The 17,454-nt window shown below is 51.1% G+C and overlaps 1 protein-coding gene across 2 annotated transcripts; it reads left to right on the top strand.

Annotated features, from left to right (window-relative positions):
• Window positions 1–535: 535 nt before the first annotated feature.
• Window positions 536–16,692, top strand: SUGP1 (SURP and G-patch domain containing 1). 2 transcript variants are annotated; one of them, XM_077921882.1, is made up of 14 exons: window positions 536–661; window positions 2,150–2,321; window positions 2,915–3,018; window positions 4,682–4,915; window positions 5,715–5,838; window positions 6,042–6,145; window positions 8,503–8,614; window positions 10,254–10,624; window positions 11,844–11,950; window positions 12,124–12,301; window positions 13,208–13,314; window positions 13,832–13,977; window positions 14,529–14,658; window positions 15,480–16,692. In XM_077921882.1, the coding sequence occupies exons 1-14, from the start codon at window positions 637–639 to the stop codon at window positions 15,504–15,506; spliced, it is 1,941 nt and encodes a 646-aa protein (XP_077778008.1). In that variant the 5' UTR covers window positions 536–636; the 3' UTR covers window positions 15,507–16,692. The 2 variants fall into 2 exon arrangements, with proteins under 2 accessions (XP_077778008.1, XP_077778006.1); XM_077921880.1 differs by having other exon boundaries at window positions 8,491–8,614.
• Window positions 16,693–17,454: the final 762 nt, after the last annotated feature.

Raw genomic sequence — 17,454 nt, 5'->3', positions numbered from 1 at the left:
ATGTCCTCCTTGACGTTCAAATGTCCAAATGTCCTCAGTCAAAATAAATGCAATTATTTTAATAATATTGCTCAATATTAGTATGACTCAATATTAATATCATCAGACATTATTATGGAGGAGTATTTTCTCCCACTTCCCTTCGCCTCATGGGAATTGTAGTCCCTTAGCAAACTACACTGAGGAAAGGGGAGGGGAAGCTTAATTTCCACAAAACTCGCGAGAGCGCCTGCCTCTCCTTTCATTGCGTCTCCAAGTCTCGCGAGAGCAGCTTTCTTCCTCCCCAGTATATCTCAACCCCCCGCGCAGCGCTTGCCGGGAATCGTAGTCCGCCCCGTCTCCCGCTCCCTGGCTGCTTTATTCTCCCTCGGCCAAAGCCGATGTTAAGAATCCTCAGAGATGCTGCTGGCCTGAACAGACCGCCTTCTTCACCTCCCTGCTTTCCCCGCATTCCCCCACCCCCTCAACCAGGCGCGGACTACAATTCCCGGCATCCGTCCGGGCGCGACCATCTTGCCTCTCCTTTCTCCTCTACGGCTCCCCCCCCCAGAATGCAACGCGCCTGCGTCAACGACGCTGGCGGCGGGCTTTCCGCGCGGTGCATTGTGGGAGAAGGGTGGGGACATCCTGAGAGCGATGGACGGCAGCAGAGATGCGCCAGGTGAGTCTGCCCTCCCCCGCCCCGCCCCTTTCCAGCCAGGTAAGCCCCCCCCCGCCCCACTCCCTTCTCCCTCCCCCTCTTCTCCCTCCCTCCCCACTGGGCCCCCACGAATTAAAAAAACAACCCCTTTCTCTTCCTTCGCTGGGCCTTCCAGGCTCTTTCTCTGCTGCTGCGGCTGCTGCTTTGGGGGTCGCCAAGCTATTGCTGCAGGTCTCGTCGTTATTATTGTTACTGTTGTTGCTACTACTACTATTAATAATAATTAAATTCGTTAGCCGCTTCATTTCACCCGAGGCAATCCTAAAAGCGTCTTAACCATACTAAACATTTTAAGTACAGTGGTACCTCGGGTTAAGAACTTAATTCGTTCTGGAGGCCTGTTCTTAACCTGAAACTGTTCTTAACCTGAAGCGTCTGTAACCCGGGGTACCACTGTATTCATTTTGCACCTGCCTTTTGACCACTTGCAACCAAGTGAAGATGCCCCAGTGCCAGGATGGTGCCTGACGTCTCCCCCCCCATCTGGGGAACCACTGGATCTGGGCTGTTTTCACTCACTAATACACCATCCTGTAGAATTCTATCCGTTATAGTTTATCTGCACAATAGAGAACGAATTTGTGGAACCAAGATGCTTTTTCTGTGCAGCCTGAGCAGGAGCAGTGAACAACATCATCGTTACAGTGGTACCTCGGGTTACAAACGCTTCAGGTTACAGACTCTGCTAACCTGGAAGTAGTACCTTGGGTTAAGAACTTTACCTCAGGATGAGAACAGAATTTGTGCGGTGGCAGTGGGAGGCCCATTAGCTAAAGTGGTACCTCAGGTTAAGAACGGTTTCAGGTTAAGAACGGACCTCCAGAACGGATTAAGTTTGTAACCAGAGGTACCACTGGAATTGTTGTCGCTTGTCTTTGCTTACCCCACTGCCCTGCTCAGAGTAGTGAAGGATATTCTTACATTATGAATCGTCCTTGTCACCTTTAAGAAAAAGAGGTTGGAGCTGTCCATGGATCAAGTGACTTTTTTGTTTAAGTTCTCAGAGTTCTTAACCTAGCTCAAGGTTGTCCTCTGAACTAGCCATATGTTTAACTGAGAATCAATCACATTCAGTCCATCCTTTGAAAAATAAGACTTTAGAGCCGTCATGCCCAAAAATGGCAACTAGACATTCTGGTTTGGCGGCTGTAACCTTTGTTTAAGGAGCTATTTGGCTCCTAGCTTATATATCTGAATTTCTTAACACTGGGCTCAATCCCTGACATCTTCAGGCTGTCTGAAATCCTGGCAAGAGCCACTGCCAGTCAGTGTAGGCAGTGCTGAGCTATTTGAACCATTGGTTTGACTCATATCTACATGCCAGATCCTGCTTTCAGCTGAGAGTTGCAACAGATGTCCTTTGAACCCCTTTCCCTTCGCAATGATTATATGAAGGGTTAATATAATTTCTTTTGTGGTTTTTTTGTGGTGCCCCTTCTTCTCGGCCAGGGAAAACCAGCCGGTGGTTTGGCATCACGATGCCCAAATCGGAGAAGACCAATGTGAACATCCTCCACCAGGAGAAGCTGATCGCCCAAAAGAAGCGTGAGATTGAGGCCAAGCTGGAGCGTCAAGCCAAGCGCAGCCTCTTGGCTAGTAAGCAGGCCTCGCAGGCCAGCGAGTACGTAGGATTGCCTTGTTCATAACTTTCTGATAGGCTGGGAGCAATGGGCAGGCAATTGCCTGTGTGATAGGGCCAGAAGATGCAGGGAAGCACAGAAGTCTAATAAATATACAAAGTAAGTGTCTCTGAGGGAGTCCCTGCTCTTCTCATGTCCCATTCCAGCTGACCTCTGAGGAGAGGCTGACTGTATTTGCCTCAGGTGTGCATTGAGCATTAAATTATTCCTGATGCTCGGGATTTAGCAATCAGATTATGAGGCTGGCTTCTGTTTTGATGCAATCTCCTGCTGAGCATCTGCCAGGGGCCAGATATTCCTGGCATGAGCAGTCGCTCTGAGCTTCCTTCCAGTCTTGTGACATCAGCACATAGATCAGGTGGAAGTCAAGGGGATGGGATGGCAACCGAGGACACACGGTCCTCCTTTTGTGTGTCTTTTGAAAACAGTGATAGAACTCCGTAAGAATGAGCAAAGGCTTAATTTGCAAAGGGAGGGAGTCTTAGTTATTGGATTATTATTTTTTGCTGGTGGGGGAAGCTGTGCTCCACGGCAGCACTGTGGCCTCTAACCTCCTCCCCCTTTAACCCCACAGTGACGACAGTGGAGATGGGGAAAGCTCTGTTTCCAACAAATTTGCCAACGATGGGAGTTTCCTCCAGCAGTTCCTCAAGCTGCAGAAGGAGAAGTTGGGCAGTGGTAAGCACTTGTTCCTGAGTCCACTCTGCCAATTCTGTGGGCCTGTTGTAAGTCCCAAGGGCAGGGAATTCCTTTCAGCACAAAGAGCCATGTTCTCTTTTGAACAGATCTTTTGGGGGCCACATGTCAATAGCAGGCAGGGCTCATGGGAAAAGCAGGCAGGGCAATGAATGTCATTTTTTTCCTTCTATGCAGTAGAGTGAGTTTCTGCACACATTCGTGCACCAGCCCTCTCAAAGAAACCCGTTTTCTTTTTTCTTTCAATTTTTATTGAAGTCAAACAAATCAGTGCCAAAAAAATACAAATACAAAAAAAGAAAAAGTATAGTATATCAGGAAGAAACTTAAATCAAGTGAGCAGACCATTAGGTAAGCTAAATTTTACATTGTACCATGGAGAGGGAGTCCAGGTATTGGCTATATACATGATTAAGTTGCCCCCAGACAGCATGGAATTTTTCAGGATCCTCTGAGCTTTTTGCCACATGTAATTTATGCACCTTCTCTCGGGGCGCTTCCTATTTGTAGGGTGCTCTCCCAAGAGAGGCTCACACGGCACCTTTGTTACGTATCTTTAGGCAGCAGGTGAAAGCATTCCTCTACAAACAGACCTTTGGCTTTTAAACAATGTCCTTGTAAAGCGGGGTGGGTTGTTGAGTGTTGTTTTTTTTAACTACGATTGTATTTATCTTGTGTTCTATGTTGTTTCCTGAACCCCTTGTGTACCTGGCAGCAGGCCAGTATGCCAAGTCCAAGGGTCAATCCACACAGGTCCAAAGGTCAGGAATGAAGCTCAGGGTAAGAGCCAAGTCTGAAGTCCAGCAGTCAGGATACAGTCCAGAGCCAAAACCAAAGCCCATAGAGGTCCAGGAGCACTGAAGCCAAGGTCTGCCAACATGGGTAGCTGAGCATACCCAGCACCTCAGCTCTGCTTCAGTTTTGTACTTTCCATGCTGAATGCAACATCTGGGCTTCGTGAGGCATGTGACCCTCACCTGCTCCAAGCCTACTTCCAGCTGAGGAAATCACATCCCTCCTTCCAGAGCTAGCAAGCCCCACCTGGCCAGCTGGGGAGCTGGGCTGTGGATCCTTGCTTCCTCAGCCTTCTGGAGTGACCCTCCTGCTGCTCCCTACGCCTCAGAGCCCGCTATGTTTGTGGGGACACAGGCCCCTCTGGCTCTTGCAGTGGGTCCTGCTGCTTTGGTTCCTGTGCACTGACCCCCACCCCCTTGCCATCCTCCATCCCCAGTGTGTCCCAGTCCCAACTACACCCCTTGCCGGCGTCCTCTTCCTCCTCCCTGTCATCCTGCCGGTTCGTGACTTGTTGTAAACTGCCCTGTGGTCTGTTGAGGAAGAGCAGTATATAAATTTAGTTAATAATAATAACAATACAGTGGTACCTCTAGATACGAATGGGATCCGTTCCGGAGCCCGTTCGCATCTAGAGCTGAACGTAACTAGTGATGGCGCGTCTGCGCACATGCGCGCCGCTTTTTGCCACTTCTGCGCATGCGCTGACGTCATTTTGAGTGCCTGCGCATGTGCAAGTGGCGCTCCGTTACTTCCGGGTTGCCGAGGAGCGCAACTCGAACGCGCTCAGTTCAAAGCATATTTAACCCGAGGTATGACTGTAATGTCAACCTCTGTCTCCCCACCCTTCCAGATGCTTCCTCCAGCTCTGCCAAGGCCTCTGCGGCAAACCCCCCGGCTGCCAGCACCGCAAAGAAGCCCTCGCTGAGCGGGAAGCGCCCCAACCTGAGTGTCACCAGCATGCTGAACCAGGTCAAGAACTACACCCATTCCAAGCAGACGCCCGTGACCAACCGTCTCAGTGTTTTCCAGTCGCCAGACGACGAGGATGAGGAGGAAGACTACGAGCAGTGGCTGGAGATAAAAAGTAAGTGGCGTTTCTGTACAAAGCGAGGGACCAGGGCCCTTTGCCCTGCACAGCTTCCCCTCCTTTTTCCAGAGGGGGATTCTGGCCAGCTGAAAAGATGCTTAATTTGTTTGAGTGCTTAAAATTCCACTGAGTGTTGTAAAAGCAGTTAAAAACGTGCCTTGAGAGGGAGGGAGGCACATGTCCAGGTCAGGACCAGCACCCTTTCCCCACGCCCCCAGCCTTATTTCTTGGGTAATCCCTCACTTGAGCCAAGAAAGGGCTTTTAGGATGGACCTAACACATCACTGAGTCTTTGCCCTTAGGCCTACAGTCTTAAAGGGACGCAAAAGGAAAGTGAGCTGGGAGGGTGTAGTTTAGACCACAGTTGAGTAAACCATGGCTTGATATACCGTAGTTGAGAAAACCATGGTTTGCTAGTGCACGGTTGAGTAAACCGTGGCTTGATATACCGTAGTTGAGAAAACCAGGTGATTGTACAAACAATAACAAGGAGGTTTACAAAATAAACCAAAAGCAATACAGCGTAGACACAGCTGCCCCAGTGTTCAGTAGGTGTTGGTAGGTCAGTCCTGCGTGCCTGCGCCTTCCTCACCACCCCCACCCCCGTATTGAAAGCATCAGGCTTAGGTTGCTGCCTGCCGTGGCTCCATCGTTTCATCCTCTTTCTCCTCGTTCCACCCACCCCGCTCCCTCCTTCTCCCCCGCCGTCTCGTGGGCCTACTGCTGTGGTTCTTAAAGAGGTAATGTGCCTGTTGGGTGTGTGAGTTGAGCCCCAGTACTGACAGCCTGCTTAAAGTTTGTCCCCCAGAGGACACCCGGACTCGCCGAGTGGTGGAGAAGCTGGCCAGAGTCGTGGCGGAAGGGGGCCCCGATCTGGAGAAGGTGGCGCTCGAGGACTGCAAGGACAACCCGACTTTTGCGTACGTTTGCTGCTGTTCTTGTGCATCCACCCTCCCTCTTCTCCCTCCTTTGTGTGGTCAGTCATGGTGCAGGAGGCCAAGGACAGCCCTTGACTCCCCTCCAGGCTTGTTGCTATCCACCTCTCCTGCTTTGCACCTTTTACACTAGGGCGCTTCCAAGACCCGATCCCCCTTAATGTCCTTTTCTCTCTCGCACCCCTCAGATTCCTGCACGATAAGAACAGTCCGGAGTTTCTGTATTACAGGAAAAAGCTGGCGGAAATGTGGAAGAAAGGTCAAGATCCAGAAGAGGCCTCTTTCCAGAAAGGTAAGGCGAGGGTCATCGCTCCCCTCCTGCAGTTCTTGCGTAAGCTATCTTTTTATAGGCAGAACTCTCCAAACTATTCATGTTGGTGACGCACTTTTAAGACAGGCATCGTTTTGTGACACAGTAATTCAGTTTTGCTAGCAAACCGGAGGTTAAACTAACCCCTTCCCAGCCCTGGGAGCAACACACCTACACACTGCAGTCGACACACTAGTGTGTCATGACTCACAGTTTGGAAAGTTCTAGGCTACGGGCTGGGTGTGTATAGAGATCAGCCTGGCTAGCGTGGCACCCTCCAGATGTTTGCACTATGACTCCCAACAGCCCCAGGCAGCCCAGACATTTTGGACTACAACTCCCACAATACACCGTTGTGCCTGCCAAAACATCTGGAGGGTGATGTTTGGTGTTGATGATATTAGAGCTGAGAGCTTTCTTTAAAAAATAAATAAACCCCCAGTAGATTGATCTACTGAATAATCAAGCAGCAGATTTTTAGTTTTAGTTTTTTTAAAAAAGATAATTAGGCTGCTACCCTTACCCCTCATATCCTGAGAGGAAGCCCCATTGAATTCAGAACAACTTAATTCTGAGTAGACGTGGCTTGGGTTGCTGTGAGCTGCTTTTGGCGCAGAGCCGTTGAAATTGATGGCGGCTCACTTGAGGCCTAGTGTCTCCAGGGGACCTGCTCTGAGCATGCCTAACTCTTGATCCAGCCTTAATTATTTCTTGAAGAACTAATATCCCGCCTTCAGGGTGCAAGGCACCAATCAAGAATAGTTTACAACATTTTGTATTGTTGTTGTTGTTGTTAATATTTTCAGAGGCCGTAAATGCTTCTCAGTACCAGTTGCTGGAAACGACAGGAGGGGAGAGTTGCTCTTGCACTCAGGTCATAGAATCATAGCACTGTAAATAATAGTAATAGTTCAATCCCCTGCAAAGCAGTAACAAATAATTTGCTTGCTATGCGTGTCTTTTGTCCATTCGCAGACATACCATAAAGACAGCTAAAAATAGTTTTTAAAAGCAGTCTAGGAAACCTGCTGTGAAGGTAGGTTTAAGCGATTTGAATGAATCTCCTAAGGCAGACCTCAAGCTGGAAACGCTTGTCAAAATGAAAACTGTTTGTGAAGAATATGGATTTTGGGTGTTTCAGAACAAGAGGAGGGTGCGCTGGATCAGGCCAAAAGACCTAGTTCACCATCCTGCCCTAACTGGCCAGCAAGGTGCCCCAGTGGGGAAACCCACAAGTAGGATCTGAGCGCAAGAGCCCTCTCCCCTCCTGTAGTTTCCGGCAACTGGCATTTGGAAGCATCGCTGCCTCTGAGCAGCAGCCAGGCTTAGGCGTTTACCAGGTGCGACATTTAATCAGTAGACCGACCTCCTGAAAACCCATGTAATGAATTGGGCACAGATTCCTTCAGACAGGGTGGCAACCCTAGACTAGCACGCCTGTCTGCCTTCCGGTTTGCAGGTGTGAGTGCCGCTGCTTGTGTAACAGACCAGGGTGGGGTGGGGGGAAATGCTCAGGGTGGGGAGAACCAGGAGGGGGTATATCTGCGCCAGGAGTGAGCAACCTCTTGCCCTCTGGGTGCTTCTGAGCCATCAGAGGTTTTTTCCAGGCCCTTTTATGTGCACAATGAGGCAGTTGTGTGCCTTAATGTCAGTGGTTATGCTCTAAGCCAGTGTTTCCCAACCTTGGGCCTCCAGCTGTTTTTGAACTACAATTTCCATCATCCCTGACCACTGGTCTTGCTAGCTAGGGATGATGGGAGTTGTAGTCCAAAAACAGCTGGAGGCCCAAGGTTGGGAAACACTGCTCTAAGCCATGCAGCTCACTTTATGCATTTAAAGTGTCCTGAGAGCACTGCAAACAGTCTTGGCTGGGAGCTGTAGTTCATTAAGGGGGCTGGAAGTTCACTATTCCCTTCAAAGAGTGACAGTTCTCAGAGTGAAGTGGGGTTGAAGGTTAAACCTCTCTGGGTATTGATCCGGGGAAACCAGCTTTTCAAAGGCTGAGAGTCATTTACACCTCTGCCACCCTCTTCCTTCTTAGCGCCCCCCCCCCGGTAGCCCCCACTGCCCCCAGGGAGCAGTTGACAATATTGGGACTTAGCGGTGGATCTGTTCTGAGTGCAGCCGGCCTTATTTCCTCCTTTTCTGTTTGTGATCAAAGTGGGGAGGCGAAAAGGCAAGAAACAGACTGAGAAAGAGAAATTTTAAACCCTCCTCTTCCCGCTTATTCCGTCCCCTCCCCTCCCGGGGTTCCTTAAAGCCAGATTAAGAGCTTGTGGCTGTTGGGTATGTGAGTTGGGGGCACCGTACTGACAGCCTGCTTAAAGTTTCGCCTCCAGACGACGAAGAGACCAAGGACTGCGCCGAGAAGCTCGCCAGGTTCGTTGCCGACGGGGGCCCCGTGGTGGAAATGGTCGCCCTGAAGAACCACCGGGAGAACCAGTCCTTCAGGTGAGGAGGGTCAGCTGGGGTTTGGGGGAGTGGGAGAGACCATAGCTTAGGTTTACGGTGCCGTTGAAGATTTGATTATATATTTGAGTAGATATGTAGCCTTGTAGATATGTTGTCAAAACAACTAGTGTTTTAAATAGGAGCTTGGCAGCTCAAACAGTGATGGGGAAACAGCCCACAAATCTTACACTTGATGTTTTGTACCATGCACTCTGGAATAATGGAGAGAGTTACATGTAATTTGAGATTTTGATGAGGACTAGAACCTCCAGGCGCCTTTTATATGATTTGGCATTCCTTCTTTACATATACTGTACTGTGGAATCATCGTCGTGTGTTTGGCGGATCTGGGACGACACTTGATAGATTAATGCTGATATTCTTGGGGGGGCTTGTTATTTTAACCCATGTGCCACGGTACTCACCCTGCATGCCTGTTTTATGGTTTTGCTCTCCATCTTTTATTTTCCATCTAGCGGTTCTCTCGGTTTTATATGCATTATAAAATGAAATTAAAACAAACTTTACACAAAAAAGGACTTGAGACTTGGACTGGGGGAGACCAGGGTTCACAGCCACCCAATAAGCCATGCAGCTCACTTGGGTCCCTCACAGCCAGGCGTCTCTTGGCCTGGTCTACCTCCCAGGGTTGTGAATATCAAATGGGGAGAACCAGGTATGAACCTTGAGCTCCTCAGGTGGGATATAAATGTAACTAAAGAACTAATGAGGAAAGTGTATGGTTGGCATAAATCTCCTAAATCTCCTACCCACCTTTCTTTGGCGAACTAGGCTCAACTGTGAGGAAAAAGGAATTTTTTCATTTTAATCAATCCATTTGTCATAACAGCCCTTATATCACTAGGTGGCGCCACAGCTGTTTGAATATTTTGAATAATGTTTACTTAATTTTATTACTTCATCTCAGTGCATCATTTTTTAAAGTTTTGCACAGTATTTCAGTTTTGCTTCATTTTTTTTAAACATGCTTCAGGATTTGGTATATATTATGTGTAGCTCGCTGTATTCTTTGACTATTTTTTTATATTCCATTGAGTTTAACACCAAATCGGTTATTTCGTACATTACCATTGTGGGAGAATTCCAACTTCCATGTTTTCTACAGCTCTTGTTGGAAAAATGTGACATTAATTGTTCTCATTCTTAAAAATCAAACAAAAATTATTAATGAATTCAATTTAATAATAATAATAATAAATTGATTTAAAATGGATTTTCTTCCCTTTAATTGGCCTATGTACACTCCTTCTGCGGGATGCAGGTGGTGCTGTGGGTTAAACCACAGAGCCTAGGACTTGCCGATCAGAAGGTTGGCGGTTCGAATCCCCACGACGGGGTGAGCTCCCGTTGCTCGGTCCCTGCTCCTGCCAACCTAGCAGTTCGAAAGCACGTCAAAGTGCAAGTAGATAAATAGGTACCGCTCTGGCAGGAAGGTAAACGGCGTTTCCGTGCTCTGCTCTGGTTCGCCAGAAGCGGCTTAGTCATGCTGGCCACATGACCCGGAATCTGTACGCCAGCTCCCTCGGCCAGTAAAGCGAGATGAGTGCCACAACCCCAGAGTCGTCCACGACTGGACCTAACAGTCACGGGCCCCTTTACCTTTACGCTCCTTCTGCAGATTTTTGTATGAGCCTGGCAGCTCCGGCTACAAGTATTACCGGCAGAAGCTGGAGGAGTACCGGAAAGCCAACGATGACGCCGAGGGGGTCCCTCCCATCCCGGCAGCCAACCTGAAACGCAAAGTCCCTCCCAAGGGGGCTCCCTCTCCTTCCTCTTCCTCTTCCTCCTCTTCCTCCTCCTCCTCCGTGGCACTGCTGCCTACACCAGCCGCCCCTCCTGCAAAGCCACCGCAGCCACAGCCACTGCCACCTGCGCCTGCCACCAAAAAAAAGAGGAAAAGCCGGTGGGGCCCAGAAGAGGAGAAGGTGGACTTGCCTCCCCCAGAGCTCGCTCAGCAGACCAAGGACCCCTCGCCCACCCCATTGTCAGGTGAGTGGCGGTTGCGGGTCGAGCAGCGCTTTGTTCATCCCTAGAGATCAGGGCACTCCTGGACTGGTTTAAAGGGGAGGCCCTCCTGTTCCCACACTGGCCAGCCAGCTGCCCCACAACCAGGAACAGAGAGCTGTAGCCTTCTCACCACTCTATGGTAGACTGGCTCTCTCCATGGAGGCTCCTCTTAGGGGTCAGAAGAAACTAAGAAAAGGCTGGCCGCTGAATCAGGCCAAAGAGACCCATCTAAGTCCAGTGGCCAACCAGGTGGGAAACTAGCAGGCAGCATCTGAACACAAGAGCCCTCTCCCCTCCTGCGGTTTCCAGCAGCTGGAATTCAGAAGCATCACTGCCTCTGACCATGGAGGCAGAGCACAGCCATAATGGCTAGTAGCCATAAATAGCCCTCTCTTCCATACATTTGTATAATCCAACTCAGCTGGATGCAGCCTACTGTTAATGGAGTCGGCAGGGCACAGCGACTCCAAGTGTGTCACAGACTGGTGGAGGCAGCAGCCAGGGAACCCCCAGAGGAGGAAGGCTCAGAGCCTGAGAGTTGGTGGTGGGGCACCGAGGAGAGGTCAGAGGGAGAAGATTGGGAGGATATGTCGGATGCTGATGGAGCAACAGGGTTTAGTGAGCAGGAAGAGGCTGCGACAGGGAGCAGTTCAGACTCTGAGGCTGAAGCAAGCGGGGGGGGGGGGCGTCCAAGAGGCGGCAGAAGAATCCAGGGAGTCTCTCTTTCTGGCTGTGACAAACTCCCTCCACCCTAGTCTCCGAGAATGCGCAGAATAATGAGGAGGGCAAAACAGAGGCCAGAGGTGCGCAGGCACAGTTTGAGACTGCTTGGGAAACATCTGGGAGAGGAGGAGCCTTAGAGAGGGTGGAAGTCAGGGGCCTTCAGTCCTGGCAGCGGCTCCATAGAGGCAAGACCTGCTGGGAAGGGTTGCTGAGTTGTATGCCATTTCCTTGAATAAAGGAACTGACGAAAGCCTAGCATCTTTCGTGCTGACCTGTGTCAGCCCTTACACTAAGCTTGTGAGCGATTGCAATATATGTGAAAAAAGAAATCTGATCTCTGACTCCTCCTCCTTCCCCCGCCTCACTCCTCCTGGCCATCTGCTTCCTGTGTTGGCTACAGATAGAAGTATGGGGGGGGTACTGTCTCCCACAGTGTGCAGTCAGGGCTAACCCTTCCGATGCTCCTCCTTGTCTTCAGTCCAGGACCTCAAAGGCCTCGGCTATGAGAAGGGGAAGCCCGTCGGGCTGGTGGGGGTGACGGAGCTTTCGGACGCCCAGAGGAAGCAGCTGAAGGAGCAGCAGGAGGTAACGGTTTCACATCTCCGCTCTCTCAGCGCTTGCTACCTGCCGTCAGGAGTTCGAGTCTTCCTCAAGCGGGGGCCCAGTTTGGTGGGCCCCTCCGACTTCTGCAGGGGTGGGGGAAAGCATCATTCTGTCACCCGTCAGTCACGCCTTCTTCTTTCTCCACCCGCTCCCAGATGCAGCAGATGTACGACATGATTATGAAGCACAAGCAGGCCATGCAGGAGATGCAGATCATGTGGGAGAAGACGGTCAAGGAGCACCAGTCCGGCTATGACAGCGACGAGGAGGTGGACAGCGAGCTGGGCACCTGGGAGCATCAGCTGAGGCGCATGGAGATGGACAAGACGAGAGGTGTGTGTGCCTGGCGGGGGGGCCTGGTGGCAGGCAAGATGGGATGGCAGGCGCTAGGCCAGTGTTTCTCAACCTTGGGTCCCCAGATGTTGTTGCACTACAACTCCCATCATCCCTGAGCTCTGGCCTTGCTAGCTAGGGGTGACGGGAGTTGTAGTTCAACAACATCTGGGGACCCAAGGTTGAGAAAGGCTGCACTAGGCGCTTCTGCATATGCCCATTTCTGGAAGCCACACAAGGAGTTGTGAGCCGGAGGCAGGGGACTTCCTTGAACTGCCCAACTCTCAGCTGATCAAGGCAACATGAGCTGGCAGTACATCGCCGGCTGCTGCCAGCGCAGCACAAGCAGGCGGGAGTGAGTGAGGTGCGCTATGCTGGCAGTGGCTGGGGAGCCGTAATGTGTCACTGGCTCATACCGGTTTCAGACTATTAATCGTAATGCCTCCCAGGTCTCCAAGGGGTTTGTTTCTTGCATGCCCTCTGGTTGAGCCACAGAAGAGTTTCCACACTGGCAAGGCGAAAAGACCCTTCGCTTTTTCAGCAGCTGGTGCATTTGTTCCTTAAAAAACAATGAAAGAAGAACTTCAGATTTGAAGAGTTGCGGTTGTGCTGCCTCTCTACGCGGCACAGTGTTCACCTATGGAGCTCCCTTCCGCAGGAGGCAGCAGTGCATCTTTAGGTGGCTGTAAAAGAGGACTGGGCAAATTCAACGCGGAGGGCAATCGACGGCTGCAGCCACAGTATCAGACTCCACAGTCAGGCAGCAATGCTTCTCCGTTTCTGGAAATCACAGGAATGGAGAGTTGCTCTTATGTTCAGGTCCAGCTTAAGGGTTTCCCATTTGGGCACCTGGTTGGCTGCTGTTTTTAATCCCCCCCCCCATGTCCTTTCATCCTCCTCTTTCAGAGTGGGCGGAGCAGCTGACTCAAATGGGCCGCGGGAAGCATTTCATTGGGGATTTCCTGCCACCTGACGAGCTGGAGAAGTTCATGGAGACCTTCAAGGCCCTGAAGGTAACATGCTTTTGCACCCCCTGCTCTTCAAGCCCCCCTCCCCATCTCTCACGCACGCCAGAAACAAGCTTGCAGGGAGCGCCGTCTCCCTTGTGGGATCCCAGAAACTGGGCTGGACAGATCCTTCTGCTGGATTCTGCAAATCTCTTCTCAGTGTAACAGCAGAGTTTGGTTTCAGCCATGTTCTCATCAAGCCTTTGACCTGGTTTGGAACTGCCCCTGAGCATGAGCAGAGGGCAGTTCCCTTGCCATTGAACAAGTACAGTGCCCTGAGCCCTGCCCGTAGTGGAGAGGGAAATGGTTCTGTTTGTGGCTGGCTGCTCCTTTCCAGAGAAGCTTTCACCTTCCCCCTCCTCTCGATGACATGAAATGCCAAGTGAGGCTACCCTCCAGGGGTGGCGTTAGGAGGTGGTCCAAGGCACCTGTGCCCCAGAGCTTTTTTAAGCAGTCAGCGCACACACCCCAACTCTGCTCTCCCTCACAATGCAAAGCCCCCTGGTTTTCTTTAATTCCACAGGAAGGTCGCGAGCCAGACTACTCCGAATACAAGGAGTTCAAGCTGACGGTGGAGAACATCGGTTTCCAAATGTTGATGAAGATGGGCTGGAAGGAGGGAGAAGGCCTGGGCTCTGAGAAGCAAGGCATCAAGGCCCCCGTCAACAAGTATGCACCTTGTCTCCATCTCTCTCCTCCACCTCCTCTTGCTTGTTTTTACTAGGGTCCGCTACTCCTACTCACCAACCCCTTTCCCTCCTACACCTGACCAACCCTCCCTTTGCACGTCACCTGTCCCCTCGGTTCGCCCCAAGCTCCTTTGTGCCCCCAACAGTGTTCTCCCTCTCCTGCCTGCCATCGTGCAGGAGTTGGCGTGGCCACCGACTGGCAGCTGCATGAACTGCACCATGACAACAACCTCACGTTCTTATGTATATAGGAAGATACGGCCTTCCCCCATACGGTGCCTTCCTGGACGTGTCCCAGGGAGGCCACTTCGGTGCTGCTCACACAGCAGTTTGGCTTCACCCCCAGAGGCACACTCCATTGTCTCTTGAGACAGATGGATGCCAACAAAAATCTGAAAGCTCCGTTGGTGGAGCATGTGCCTTGCCCGCCGGGTGGTAAGAATCTGTCCCTGGTACAAGTCAGCTTCTGAATCCTTTCCTAATAAGCACCCATGGAAGGTAAACTTAGCCTCTTTTTCTCCCTCAAAACAGGGGCGTGACAGCAGTAGACGGGGCGGGGTTTGGGATCGACCGCCCCGCCGACCTGACCAAGGAGGACGATGAATACGAGGCGTTCCGCAAGAGGATGATGCTGGCCTACAGATTCCGGCCCAACCCGCTGGTGAGATCACCTGGACCTCATTCTGTGTTCTTCTTAACCCTATGCCACCACCTTCCAACCCCTGCCCCACTGACATGCAGCCCAGGGGGCAGCCCCACTTGCCAACTTCCTTCGCCCCTCTAATCTCAGTGCTGCCCTTCACTTAAGTCGGCAGGGAGGAGGATGGGAGCAGACCTAGAATGAGTTGCTTCTCTGCCTCTCAGGGTTGGGCGATAATCTGGTTTCCAGCTTCGTGATATATTGCCAGCTAAACATCACGATATACATATATCAGTGTCTGAAATGAGGATGGAGCTACGTAGAGACGTTGGTTGGCTTCACAGTTTTCCCCACATTGTGATTTTTGCATAGTGCGCGCACACACATCACGATTCACAATACATTGCCAGGTCAGCGGTTATGAAACCAGTATCATGATGTGGACTTCAAACCCATTTTGGACAATATATCGCCCAGCCATAACACACACCATGACTTGCGATATATTGCCAGGTCTAAAAGTATGAAACCGATATCACAATATGGACTTCAAACTGGTTTTGGATGATAATATCGCCCAGCGCTACTGCAGGCCCCACCCTCGAGGTTTGTGAGAGAGCTGGAACTACACAGAGGGGTTTGTCTCCTCTTGGCACCCGTAGGGAAGGATTGTCAGCTTTTGTGCACGGGCTGCCAGTCCACACCCACAGCCCACCCAGGCCACTTGTCATCTTTTCTCTGCGGAGGTGGATGTTGGGGGGAGGGGACTGAGGCTCTCCTGTGCTCCCCTTAGTCCTCCTAACTCATCCTCTGACCATGTTCTTCCTCTTTCCCCACTACAGAACAATCCCAGACGTCCGTACTACTGAGACCCAGCGACTTGCTTTTCCTCCCCCCTTTTCAAATCGTCGGTTGGTTGGTTTACTGTGTTGCGTTTATGGAATCGACATCTCTGCCCCCCCACACCACCACCACCCCGCTTTTCCTTTGAAAGCACTCTTGTTTTTAAAAAACTCAAGACCGGTCTTGTTCGCCCAGCCCATAGCGATCACGGGGAGGGGGCTGCGCTGTTATTGTTGTCTGCCCGCCAAGTAAAGAAGCAGCTTTGGGGATTCCTGTAGCTGGATTTGGGTGAGAGGGTTTGGAAGTCAACCCCCACCCCGAGTTATCGCTCCCCAGGGGGCTGTCAGGAGTGAGGTGGGGGCGGGTTGTGTGTTTGGGAATGTCTTCAGAAATGTTGGCTGAGTAACACACAAACACACACACTTACTTGGTTTGGGGCAGTCCTTTCGCTATGATTGCCCAGAGGGCTTCCTCCTGTGCTGGTGCAGGGTACAGCAAGCGAGGGCATTTTGACCCACATAGGGGCAGGGGGTGCCAGGGTGCCACCTCTAGAGAGAGGCAGTGGGGAGATTTGGACTCTCCCCCCCCCCCCACATTCTCTTTTCAATAAAATAAATAAAATCAGGCCACAATATTAGTGATGGGGAAGCAGCCAGAGCGAGGGGGTGTCATGGGGTGATACCAGCAGTGGAGCAGAGAGGTGAAGCAGAACGTTTTGGGCGATGGTAGACCCTGTTTTGGAGGGCAGACAATCCCTCTTCCCTCCACCCCCCACTTTGCTAGGAATGGAAATTTGTTTACTTGCTACACCGAGTGAAACAAGGAGTCCCCCGCTCTGCCTGGATTCTCACTGAAGTGGAAGCTGAAAAGCCTCCAGGTTCTCCCCCGAAGGAGAAAGTTTGGGGCAGGGGTGTGGAGAGATGGAACGGAGACGGGCGTTCCCTCCCCAAAACGTCTAGGGAAGCCCCCTTGCCCCAATATACATCTCATTCTCTGCTGTTTTAGTCAAGGTTCTCTCCTTCCTTTCTCTCTCTCTCAACTCCCACACCCCCATAGCAGACTTGTACCACTTCTATTATTATTATTATTATTTTGGGGTGTCGTGACCTTTTTGGTTTCTATTTTTTTTATTATTATTATTATCATCATTTCAACAATGAAACTGTAGCGTTTGGCTTTCAACAAGTTAATAAAGCTGTCTGTAAATCTAAAGGGCAGGTCTGTCTTTTGTTTCGAAAACCCACATGACGTTTTGGGATTTCCCCTGAGAGAAGGGGTGAAGCGCAGCAGGCAGTGAGTGCAGGTCTTGCAGGAAAGGTTGCTGGAAGATGGAGAGTGGCGCTGGGGAAAGGGGGAGTGCTCACCCCAAACGCGGTAGTAATCTCCTGACTGCAAGACTTGCAACCCGATCTTGAACCTTAGACCCTCTTCACAAATGGGCGCTCCTAGAGGCAGGTGTGCCAGCCTGTGCCACGTGGCCGACCCTTGCTCCTCCAGGATTGGCGCAGCCCCTTGAGGAAACTCTGGCTGGCACAGGGCGAGGTCAAGAGGCAACTTCCTCCACCCCTGAGAAATCTCTGGGGAAAGAGCCTCAGGTCAGTGACAGAGCCTTGCATACAGAAGGCTGCAGGTCCAGCTGCCAAGGGCACCTCTGGGTTGCACTGGGAAAATCCCCTGAGTCTTGTCTGGGGAGCCCAGGACCTCCAGACACACGGACCAGGGTTGCCCTCCAGGGAGGTCACTTTGATGCTGCAAATCCTTTTGACTTCAGCCAAGCAGGCACACTCCATTGTCTCGAGACAAGCGGATGCCAATAATTCGAAACCCTGGGGACAGTTAGAAACTTGGATATATCAGCAAGGGGCTAAATAACTCCTTAAACCAAGGTTGCAGTCGCCAAAACAGAATGTCTAGTTGCCATTATGTGCTTTGCCACCTGGGGCTCCCAGCGATCAGCTTGCCCAATGGTCAGGG

Source organism: Podarcis muralis, chromosome 18 (genome assembly GCF_964188315.1).
Source record: "Podarcis muralis chromosome 18, rPodMur119.hap1.1, whole genome shotgun sequence".
Lineage (NCBI taxonomy): Eukaryota > Metazoa > Chordata > Lepidosauria > Squamata > Lacertidae > Podarcis > Podarcis muralis.
The sequence above is the reverse complement of the archived record's forward strand: the minus strand, read 5'-3'. Positions and strand labels throughout refer to the sequence as shown.

What these genes read in the sequence shown, in the direction of transcription:
- SUGP1 (XM_077921880.1), top strand. Translation starts at nt 637, where the DNA reads ATGGACGGCAGCAGAGATGCGCCAG. An exon ending in GAAGGAGAAGTTGGGCAGTG is followed by an intron (nt 3,019 to 4,681) that starts GTAAGCACTTGT and finishes CCACCCTTCCAG; the next exon opens with ATGCTTCCTCCAGCTCTGCC. An exon ending in AGCTGAAGGAGCAGCAGGAG is followed by an intron (nt 11,951 to 12,123) that starts GTAACGGTTTCA and finishes ACCCGCTCCCAG; the next exon opens with ATGCAGCAGATGTACGACAT.